At 42.5% G+C, this 12,498-nt stretch overlaps 1 protein-coding gene across 1 annotated transcript in view; it reads right to left on the bottom strand.

Moving 5' to 3' along the window:
• The window catches only part of CAST (calpastatin), a gene marked incomplete at both ends in the record, with an annotated part of 116,985 nt that extends 105,620 nt beyond the window's left edge, over positions 1-11,365 (bottom strand). The window contains one exon of the mRNA XM_080707573.1: positions 11,297-11,365. Within this exon, the coding sequence (XP_080563699.1) occupies positions 11,297-11,365 (69 nt within the window). The remainder of the gene's footprint in view (positions 1-11,296) is intronic.
• Positions 11,366-12,498: the final 1,133 nt, after the last annotated feature.

Raw genomic sequence — 12,498 nt, 5'->3', positions numbered from 1 at the left:
TAGCTTTTTATTCAGAAATTTTTAAATATACAGGAAAATTGAAAGAATAATACAATGGATGCCTATATTCCCACTGCTTACTTAGATTCAGCAATTAACATTGTTGCATTTTGCCATGTTTATACCCACAGAGTTCTAAATATCTATATATACTTGAATTTGAAATAAACTGCAGACATATGAAATTTGAATGCTAAAGGCTGCAAACAATAAGCATTTACTTAAGTTGAGCAGAGTTCCCCATATAAACCCAATACCATTATTATTCCTATGAGAACTGACAAGACTTTCCTAATAACATTCTTTATTCAGTAAATAGCAACCTTGTAAATTGATCATTGCCCTGATCACTTCATGGGCTCATTCAGTATTCAGTAGATGGTTAATTGTATAAAATCAAGTTATTTCACTGATATTCAAAGTGCCTGTTTGTTTTTAAAACTCATGAAATAATTGAGCACAATTCACAAAATTTAGCAGGTGGAATGAAATTCTTGAGAATACGCCCAACTGATCCAGCTCAGGAAACTGCAGTGCTCCTTTTAAGACATAAGGGAGAAAACTTTTCCCACTACTACCACATGCAGCAGGTGGGCAGAGGTGAGGGGAGAGGGGAGAGGAGCCGGGAACAGGAGAGGACTGGCAGAAAAAGGAAAGGACCCCAAGACTAATGAATGAACATGAGAGAAAAGTAACTAACACCAGTGCTAGGCATGTCCCTGTGCTGTCTACCTGGTTCCCCTGAGCAACTCTGGGGACTCTGCACTTGGCCTCATTCTATGGATAAACTGAGGAACTAAAAGGTAATGTCCCGTTGGGTCATACCACTCAGGTTTAGCACTGGCCAAAGATAGAAGTACTCTGGATCGAGTTAAAAGTTAGCAAGGATCTTGTGATTTGCATCTGAGAAGATATTTAGGGCAAATGAGTGCTCTAAAATGAAAACAAAATAAAACAGCAACAAAAGAAAAACAAGAAAACCTTCCTGTTCTAAAACTGAAAAACTGATTTGTCCTATAAGATTAATAACACACACACACACACACACACACACACACACACACACACACCCCTTAGGAATTCCATCCTATATCAGCAGCTGGAGGGAAGGTCAAAGCCAAGAAGAGCAGTACACGTCCACCCTAAAGCAGGAGGGAATTCTAGTAAGAGGATGAAAACACAGAAGACTGGAAATCAGTGGGCCCAGAGGGAGTGCAGAGGTGGTATGTACTACAGGACTTCAGAGAAGGGGGAAATCAGATAGAAGGCTTTTCTGGCTTCCATCAAGACGGAATGCTTTTTCTTGATGTTGATTTCCCCCTGACATAGGCACACAATGGACCAGTACAATTCAATTATCTTTTGTCCTCATTCTGAAAGATAGCATTTATATGCTTGCAATCTTCTGTCACAGCAAATCCATGAACCTGAGAGGAAATCAGGAGCTAGAGCAGCAACGCGTAGAGCCTGAGCTCTCTCAGCTAGGGACCTCTGTCCATGCCAGGCTCCCAGGTGCACACAGACAAGGGACATGTCACAGAGTGGAATAAAATCAAACCAACTTTTACTACACCTATGAAGGAAGAAAGAAAGCAGAAAAACAGATCCTGTAAATCTAAATCCACTTGTGACGTGTATCAAATACTAGTGTGCATCTGAAATGAAGTGAAAAGAGAAAGAAAAAGACAAAGTTCCTATCAGGGGGAGATAGAAACTGTCTAAAATAAAATTGTGGTTATGGCTGCACCACACCGTGAACATACAAACAAAAAATATATTATACACTTATATGGGTAAAGTGTATGTAAACCATACAATTAATAAAGTTGTTTAAAAAATTAGTAAAAGGCTAGCTGGGCATGGTGGTACAGGCTTGAAATCCCAATAGCTGGGAGGCTGAGACAGGAGGAAGGAATGCAGGTTCTCAGACAGCCTCAGCTACTTAGTGAAGCCCTCTGCAACTTAGACTTTGTTTCAAAATAAAGAATAAAAAATAGGGTTAGGGGTATAGCTCGGGGGTAGAATGCCCCTGTGTTCCATCTCAGTCTGCTAAATAAATAAATAAATAAATAAATAAATAAATAAATAGCAAAAATGGAATAAAAGGCTATGTAAAAACTTGAAAACTGTCCTTCTTCAACTTGGAGATAAGGCTACTGAGATCAATATTTATGTATCCAGGAAAAGCAGAGGCACAATCATGAAGCAATAAAAAGGACATCTTGGTGCCTTTTCTACTTTGCTAGTGGATGGCACTCCACCCTCACCCTGTCACAGACACTGAGAAAGGCCGGCTTCCAGAAGGCCCTCCAGCTTGGCCAGCAGTGGGTCCCATGCTTCAGTGCCTGTCCCAAGCACCAGGGGAGCTACCAGAGCGTAGAGGTTTAGATTTAGTATGAATTACAGGGCCTGGGAATGGATATTTCATTCTAAAATTCCAGAGCTGACTATAATATACAGTTAGGATTAGGAACCACTGGTTTTGAGGGGAGATTTGTGGATACCATGATGGGAAGGGGAAGTTTCTGCTCCTCCAACCACCCCATGGAGTCAGTACTGCTAGGGTGGTTTCCAGGATTGGGGGGTGGGGAGGCTCCTCCTGGTGAACTATGACTGCTCAGTGAGAGAGGACACTAGGATTTAGCATCTAATTCTGAGCTTTGCCCTATTAATGGACCATTGTATCTTCATATCTGCCTAGCAGTCTTTTTCTAGTAAAACAAATAAATTAGCACTTTCTTGCTTACTGATTGTTTCATAAATGTATACCATGCTTCCCCAAATGGATGGTAAATTATATTCTTTTTCTTTCTAGACATGTGGTGGGACCATGACAAACAATTAACTGCATTTCCACAAACTCTAGACACTACCTAAGAAGTACTTTTACCATTTTTAGATCAGGCAACTAGATAGAAGAAAAAGGCTGGGAAAATAGCTTGAAAAAATCATGAGAAAATGTGCAAATTTGTATTTCCTGCAAACTCCCTTAAAAATGGATCCTTTTATGTATTCTACTTGGTAAAACCAGATTATTCAGCAAAGCAGAAGAACCAAGCTGTAAAACTGGATTTGCTTCAACACAGCGCCCCTGGGGGTGGATCCTGGGCCTGCTTTCCTTTAAGTGGATTCACTGGCCACCCCTGCTCTACTGGGATCACGGGGGATTTCTGCTGGAGGACTTTCTCTTCATGGATAATCTCAAAGTGGCCTCAGCCACAGGAAGACTCTGGTAGGCAGTGGGTGGGTAAGAAATAAGGTGGCAGGTGTGTGGGTGGTTTCTCCCCTTCTGGGGGCTTCTCTGGAACATCTCTTACAGGTTCCAGCTTCTACCAGTGACCCTGTTCTGTCCCTGCAGCCTGGGTGTGGCATCAGCTTCCTGTATTTCTAATCTCTGGGTTGCCTCACCCTTCCCTGCTAGTTTCCCAGCCTCTTCTGTTATCTAGGTAACCAACTCCCTAGGGCCTTTTCTGTCTCTTTGACTGTGGTGAATTCAGTTTCTCTTGGTAAAATGGAGCTAAGGTACCTTTACTCCACGGGTTTGAATATTTATGAAAAGAGATATTGGGGAAGTGCCTGGCTCAATGTGTGGTTCCTTTTAAGAATACAATAAAAATGATTACACTCCTTTCTTTTTCCTTGGCATCAACCTGATTGTGATGAATCATGAGATGGTGAAATGAATATAAGAAATAAGTACAAATGTCAAGTTTTCATTTTCTAAGGCTATATACATTGGAGCCAAAGAAATTAGTTTTCCATTTTCCCTAAAGTACAAAGGAAATAGGTTCTCTTGATAATTTTTTGTCATTCTTTATCTCAGGATTACATGTTATATTATTTTCATACCTCCATATTATGCCAGAGGAAGTAAATTACACGAAGGATCTGCAGCAAGTTAGTTATAACACTTAAGTTTGCAATCCCCATGATTTAAAGTACATTGTAAGGGTCCAGGTGTGTTGATACATCTTGTAATCCCAGAACAGGAGGACTGCAGCAGGTTCAAGGCCAGCCTCAGCAATATATATATATATATATATATATATATATATATATATATATATATATATTTTTTTTTTTTTTTTGGGGGGGGTGGTACTGGGGTTCCTGGAAGCCCTTCTACCTCTGGGCTACACTCTCAGACCTATCTTATATTATTTTTATTTGGAAACAGGGTCTCTTAAACACGATCCTCCTGTCTCCACCTCCCAAGTGCAGGGATTACAAGCGTGCGCCACCATGCCTGGCGTCAACCTCAGCAATTTAGTGAGTGGTCTCAGCAACTTGGTGAGACCCTGTTTCAACATTAATAAAGGGGGGCTGGGAATGTAGGTCAAATTCAGAACACCCCTAGGCTCCATCCCCAGTACTAAAATAAACTCAATTAACCACCAAAATAAATAAATAAATAAATAAATAAATAAATAAATAAATAAAATAAAATGCAAGCTGGGCGTGGTGGCGCATGCTTGTAATCCCTGCATTTGGGAGGCTGAGACTGAAGGATCACGGTTCGCAGACAGCCTCAGCTACTTAGTGAGGCCCTCTGCAACTCAGTGAGACCCGATTTCAAAATAGAAAGGATAAAAAATAGGGCAGGGGTGTAGCTCGGAGGTCGAATGCCCCTGGGTTCCATCCCTAGACCCGCAAAAAATAAATAAATAAATAAATAAATAAATAAATAAAATGCATTATAATGGTGTGTGTGTGTGTGTGTGTGTGTGTGTGTGTGTGTGTGTGTGTGTGTGGTTGAACAGATAAAGCCAGAATGTCACAATGTTGATAATTATTAATAACAGTTTATTTGTATAGAGTACATATTATAGTCTTATATTTTGTTATATATATATGTGTGTGTATGAATGTTTGTATACATACATATATATGTAATTATGTGTGTGTATATATATATACATATATAATATATATACTATATATATATATATATATATAGGTTTGTGTGTATAGGTATATAATTTTTCTAAGAAAAGTTTCAAAACCTTTAGGATTCCCTTATCTCAAGAGTATTTGACTTTCTAGAATCACCCAAAGGCAAAATCCTAGGTAGTTTTGTTTGTTTGTTTGTTTGTTTGTTTGTTTGTTTGTTTTGTGGGGCATGTACTGAGACTTGGGGCATTTCACCTCCAAGCTATACCTTCAGCCATTTTTGGTTTTTTAGTTTGAAACAGGGTCTCCCTAGGTTGCCATGAGTCTTGCAACACTGCTGAGCCAGTCCTTGAGCCTAAGATCCTTCTGTGTCAGCCTCCCAAGTCCTGGGATTACGAACATGCACCACCAAGCCTGGCTGGTGTTTTCGTTTTAATACTGAAAAATCCCAAACTCATGGAAAAGGCCAATGTGAAAGGTTTATTAAAAAACAAACCAAAAAGTCAAAGACTGTCCACTAGGTATTATAGGAATATATAATATTAAATAAATGTAAGAAAATGTTTTTAATGTATGATATTTTATGCTCCTCTGAGAACTCTTGTTATCAAATTATAAAATTGAAGAAATAACATTTTTGCAATTACCGCACACAAGAAAATAGGTATTAATGATTAACTGTATGGCTATAATTATGAATTTCCTGTTTAAACCCTATTATGCTTTTCCCTAAAATTTTAGCATTTTATTTATCTCGTGACTGTGTATTATATTGGTCTCACATGTACATATTACATTTAGAGATTCTACATGCACAGATTCACTGTGCACACACTATTTTGTCCAGTTTTCAGAAGTAAAAGGTATTCAATAGCTTTTACTTCTGAAAAAGTAAAAGGTATTTACTATCTAACTGCCAGTTTAGATTCCGGGATTCACCTACAGTCAGACTTGTTTGAATTTTCTCAATGTTAAAGGAAATATCAAGGCTGTGGCTTAGTGGCAGAGAGCTTGTCTAGCTTGCACAAGGCCCTAGTTTCAATTTTCAAAACCAAAACACAAAAACAAAATAAAAAACAGGCGCTGTCATGGGAATTTAAATTGTTACTTTGTTGCCACTGTAGTAGTCATTAGGATGCCTTTGTGGTTTTAACCTTGAGAAGGCCAGTCATGGGCCATCTGCACAAGTTGAGCATTTATAGTAATCCGCACAGAACCTGATAGTTGGACAGCAAATGATGGTGGATCTCTGACCTTTAGCATGTCACTCTTGTGTTCCAGTGATTTTCTATAGTCAAAATAAATTGCAAATATTTCCAGGAATTTCTAGCCATAGACTCTAAATTAACCGACTCTGATCTGTGGAGTTAGTTATGAAAATGGCTTTTTTTTAAATTGTCTTAACTGGAAGGTATCTGATATCCCTTTCCCACCCTCTCTACAGTAGCTGAAAAGCTTTCTGGGTAGCTTTTCATAAATAGAAAGAAATACAACTCTAGGAACAGAACGTTAATATCATATTAATAAGATGTCCATTCTAAAAGTACCCCAGGGTAGGGAGGGGAGAATGGTCTGCTTAGAGATGTCCTATATCTGCTGAGATAACCTACACAGAAATAATTGCCAACCCTTCCACTTTAGAATCTCAAATGACTACCCACTCTTTTCACCCCTTTCACCCCCAGAGAGCTACTTTTTTTATTTTGATTTTTCTGTGGTACTGGGGATTGAACCCAGAAGCATTCTACCTCTGAGCTACACCCCTAGCCCTATTTTGTTTTATAGTTTTTAAACAGGCTCTCAGTAAGTTGCTTAGGGCCTCGCTAAATTGCCAAGGCTGGCTACACACCTGTGATCTTCCTGTGTCAGCCTTTTAAGTACCAGGATTACAGCATGTGTCACCACATCTACCTTACATCATGGTTTTTTGTTTGTTTGTTTGTTTGTTTGTTTTGGTGGTACTGGGGGTGGAACCCAGAGGCTTTCTACCTCTGAGCTATACTCCCAGACCTATTTTTTATATTTTATTTGGAAACAGGGTCTCACTAAGTTGCCGAGAGCCTCCCTAAGTAGCTGAGGCTGGCTTCGAACCTGTGAGATTCCTCCTGTCTCAGCCTCCCAAGCGCTGGGATTACAAGCGCGCGCCACCACACCTGGCTTTACATCTTGTTTTAAAAAGTACTTATATAATTAACTTTCTGAGAAGTATTAAAATTCATTAAAGAACAATATCATTAGATGTTACTGTCAGTTTACAAGGCTGGCTCTGCAATGGAAAGCAAGCTATTCAGGGACTGCTGTCCAAAAGAGGAAAGTTGTTTTTACAGTGGCATTCCCACCACCCTAAAGTCTATGCCATTTTGCAAACCTTATAATTTTTCCTTTCTTACCTCTAAAATTCACTACAGCCAAATAGTCTGCTATGCCATGGAAAGTTTGTGACATGCTTTCCAGGCTGGCTGCAATGGTGGGGCCTCCAAAATGACTAGCTCCTTTACCATGCTGTCACTGAGTCCATGGGTCTAATTAGATTAAGAAGCACCTTTAATTAACATGGGCTAATAGAATCAACTTATGACTCAAGAATCTGATTACTGATGTAAGCCAAATGTTTCTTCTTACCTGGGTGTGGAGGAGCATACCTGTAACTCTAGTATTTGGGAAACTGAGACAGGAGGATCGCAGGCTCAAGTACAGACTCAGCAAGGAATGAGACTCTCATCAACCTAGAAAGACCCTGTTTTAAAATAAAGCTAAAAAAAAATAGGGCTGAGGGTGTAGCTCAGACGTAGAATGCCCCTGGGTTCAATCCCTAGTACCACACACACTAAAAATTATTCTTCATGTTAGATCATCAAAATGGTTACTAAATGTTCTTCAAATGTAGCTTTTAAATGTTTTGTCTATAAATGTCTATTATAATCACATAATTCTTCAGAAGATAAGGTGAATACTATAAATCATATTTTATGTGGAAATGTATACCATCTTTATAGGTGGCATGCCCTTAAATAGACACATATCAGGTATATAGGTATATCTTTTTTTTTTCAGTAGAGGGAATGGAACCCATGGACATTCTACCTCTAAGCTACACCCCTCTTTCTTAGTCTTTTTTTTTTTTAAACAGCGTCTCATTGAGTTGCAAAGGGCCTTAATAAGTAGCTGAGGCTTTCTGTTCAAATATTTTTTTATCTGTGGTTGGTTGACTATTCAGATATAGAAGGTCAACTGTGTATCCTTATGTGTACATAAATAAATCAACAAAAGTATTTCTGTATATTACACATGATACATGTGTTCCACATTGATAAATCTAAATCTATACATTTTTAGATGTACATACAAGAAATATAATATGTATGAATATAGATGTTATAAATTAGCTCCATGAAAACTGTTGGGAGGTTTACACATGTGCGTTTGGAAAGTCTCTGAACTTCCTGAAGCTATACAAGAAACTACATTTTTTATCTGTGCATTTTATTGTAACAAAATAATCCATAACTTCCATTTTATTTTCAAAATGGTCTGTGATTATCCACCTAACACCAACATTTAATAAAACAAAGTTTAGATACCACGGCCTAGAGTTTTACTGTTCAAGGCTATAGCCACTAGCCACTTGTGGCTTTGAACTCTTGCAATGTGGCAAATGGAATTGAGATGTCCTGTATGTATAAAATACAAGCTGAAATTTTAAGATTTAATATGAGAAAGAGAATGTAAACTACCTCAATGACTTGCACATTGATGAGGTGTTGAAACAGTATCTGGATTAAAGTGGCTTAACCAAAATATATTATTAGCATTAATTTCACCTTTGCTTATTTTTGCTTTTGTTAACATGGCTACTAGAAAAATTAAACTTCAGCATGTGGATTACACTATCTTTCTTGGATAGCACTGCTTTGGGAAAAGTTAAAGCTTGATTGCAGGCATGTTGCTTCATTCTACAAAATTCTTACAGCATGATGCTATAAGAGATTAAAAATTGTATTTAAAAAGATTTCAGCAAAATCATCAGACTATGTCAAAACATAACAGTGTTAAAGAAATAGATATAAACACAACTTTCATGCAAGTAGACTAGCACAATTTCCTTTAGAAAATCAATAGTTTGGAAGAAGTCTGATGTCAACTCTGAACCTCTGCCATCCATATTTCCAGGTAATTCACATGGTGCATTTTGATAAGAATGCTGGGACAATAAATAATGACTCAAAGCAAACTTTTGCTCTTAGCACATTAATAAAATGAGACACTTACAAGCCATAGAAAATGTAAAGGAAAATATTCATGGAGAAAAACCTCAGGGAACATTGGAACCCCTTATCATTAAAAGTATACGTACATGGCATCTTGATTTATCTGGCTAGCTAGTCACCAGCCCTTATGTAGGGCATACATAGCACCCCTATTTTACAGATGTGGAAATAAGTTCAAAAGGATTGACTCATAACCATTTAAAAACTCAGTGTTGTTCACGGTTGTCAACTTGTAGGCTACTACACTGCCTGGCACAAAGTAGATGCTCATAAATGCAACTTGCCTGACAAGTAACAATTTTCTGATCCCAACACAAGATGTGTAGCTCAAAGTGCCTGATTACTACATCTTAGCTTTTCCCAATACTACATGCTGGGAGAGAGATGTGCACAACTAATCTTTTGGAATTCTTATCATCAGTGGGACATATATTTCTCTTCTCTCTCTTTTTCTTTTTAACAAAACTTGTGTGTGTGGTTTTAATTTGGAAAGTAATTTAATGTTAAATCATGCTTCCTGGTTTCAAAACACTACCAGTGCCAGCTTGTCTGGATATCACACCTGATTGGTAGGACAGTCATTCAACGCACTAAACAGATGAAACATTTTTGTCCCTCATCCAAGGTAATAAAGTACAGAGCACCGATCTCTTTTTCCTCCCTGCCTCTCTCTTCTTCTGCCCGCCCTCTCTTTCTAGCCCCTCATCAAGTCCCTCAAGGCTCTTGATCTCAGTTGCTTCCTCTGCTCTTGGTGTTTGGGGTTTCTTCCTACACCCCACGCCTGCCTACCGCCTGTCCTTCTTTGCGATAGAGACTGCACACCCAATCACCTTTCGTTACAAGTTTTGAGCTTTACTTAGGGGTTAAAAACGAACTAGATCCCAGTAGGAATGCGCCTCCAGGGGTGGAATTCCTCCAGCAACAATCCCGGTTCCACTGAACCTGCAAGCGCGGCCCGAGCCCGGTGCCTTAGCTCGCACCCACTCGCACGTCCGGGTGCACGCTCGCATACCACAGGAGGGTGAGCCTCCAGCCTCTCCCGAGCCGAACCCCGAGCCTGCGAGGAGGTCACACCCGATCCTCACCCCTTCCATGTCAAACCTCAGACCCCATTTCTCCTGCACGCCCAGAAGGGCTAAGCCAAGTAAACACACTCCCTTCTCAGTCCTGCCCGGACGCGGCCGCTTCTATTTACCGTCTTGTACCACCAGCTCGCGAACGCCATGGCGACGAGTGATGGGTTCGGAGCTGCGGCTCGGTGGGGACCCGGCGAGGGCGCGGGTGCGGTGCTGCGCGGGCTCACACTCCCCGGCGGCGCCCCGGCTGCGCTGGGCTCCGGGGCCCTCAGCTGCCAGGTGGGCGGCACCGGAGGCCACGCCCATAGAGACCACGCCCCACAGAGGCCCCGCCCCGCCCGACTTGGCTCCGGGCTTGGAGGGGAAGAGGTGTTACTTCTTCTAGCAGCCACGCCCTGTGCCTCGGGTCTTCAGACGGAAAACAGGACCCAACAGTCTAAAGAAACTACCCGGGGTGAATTCGCTCGAATTGCCCCTCGTGCCATTTCTGAATGGCATGGGGCTGTAACTATCTTCTGTATTTTTATCTTTTTTTTCTTCTTCTTCTTTTTGGTGGTACTGGGGTTCCTGGAAACCCTTCTACCTCCGGGCTACACTCCCAGGCCTATTTTGTATACTTTTTAAAATTTGCAAACAGGGTGTCTTAAGCCAGCGTGGCTGGCTTCGAACCTGAGCGATCCTCCTGTCTCTGCCTCCCAAGCGCGGGGATTGCAAGCGTGCGCCACCACGCCCGGCCATATTTCTATCTTTTTTAATACACTTCTTTAAATCTTCAAAAAAAAAAAAAAACCCACTCTGGAGTCCCTGAATGAACTTTATCCTCCCTCAACCCCATCCTCAATGCACCCCGGTCTCACGCTCAGCTTCCCCTCGCGCCCCTGCACCAGGCAGCGTCCACCCGGGGCCTCCAGCCACGTCCCACCTGCCGGGAGCACTGAGCTGGGAGTCCTTCCCCGGGGTTAGCAGGTACGAGCCCGGCCACGCCCAAGGAAGGCGGCCCGCCGCTGGGGACCCGCGCCCGGCCTCGCCCAGCCCCGCGGCCCGGACCCGAGCGCCACTCACCTCCGCGGTGCTGCGGGCTGCGCGCCGGGGCCTCGGGGAGGCGGCGGGCTTCTGGCGGGGCTGGGACATGGCGAGGCCGGGGCGCCGCCTCGGGAAGGCGAGCGGAGGCTGCAGGGAGCCGGGGCCCAGCGCCTGCGGGAGGGCGGGGGGAGCGGGGCTGGAGCCCGCCCGTGAGGCAGCTTTTCCGACCCAGCCCCAGCCCGCGCCGGCTCCCCCTCGAGCCGCGGGCCCTCCCCTTCCTGCCCGGCCGCTGCGCCCAGCTCGGCTGTCCCGGGCTCCGAGCCCAAAACTATGCAACCTCCGCCCCGCCCTGGTCACCAGCGACCCTCCCTGAGCGTGAGCTGCTGGGCTCCCCTTGAGTCAGAAAGAGGGGAGACGGCGGGGGCAGTTCCTCCTTCGCTGGCCCAGACCTATCGCGCAGTTGTGCAATGGAAAGCGGGACCCGGGCGTGGTCAGTCTACGCCTCGACCCTCCAGGCTAAGGGTCTGGAGAGTTAGACACCTTTTCTGCAATCTGCCCCCGAGTAGCGGAGATTACTTACTGGAATCTGGCCCGAGCCTGAACTATCTAGATAAGGAAGCAGATCGCAAAAATAAATGGGTCTGTGTGTGTGTGCACGCGCCTCTGTGTGCAGTACTTTGTTTTGGCAGTTTTGAAAGTTTCATAATATTTGGTGGCCAGCAGGCTAACTAGGCCCCAATCCAAAGATTGGAGAACCATCCCAGATTTAAAGGCCCACAGCGTTTCCAGCATCCCTGGGGCTGGTTTCTGGGGGTGGATTGCTTTTGTCTTAAACAGCACTTCCTGGTTTGGGGCTGGAAGTGAAATTTGACAAGCTCTAGGAGAAAACGCTCCTCTGTGTCAGCCCGTGGTTGCTCTTTATTCCTGATCAGACTTAACCTGTTATTCTGAAAGAGGGTTGACCTTTTGGAAGATCACCACTCACTGAGGTGTTGCGTTTTAAGCAGTTGAAGAGAGAAGTTACATTAAAGAGCAAGATTTGTTATGCTATACAGGGCTTGGCTGAACAGAATTTTAGTATCCTCAAACCCCCTCAATTTTAGGAATTCTGACTTCCTTTTTCTCCAGGATAGACTTGCAGCATGTTTAATGTACGTTTTGCTGGGGGTATTAAATACATATCCTCTATTTACTGTGCATGTATCTCATATTTCAACAACCAGGCTGCAGCGTAGGAATAC

This window comes from Muscardinus avellanarius, assembly GCF_963383645.1.
Source record: "Muscardinus avellanarius genome assembly, chromosome: 1".
NCBI classification, from domain to species: Eukaryota; Metazoa; Chordata; class Mammalia; order Rodentia; family Gliridae; genus Muscardinus; species Muscardinus avellanarius.
This window is presented reverse-complemented; position numbering and strand designations above follow the sequence as displayed.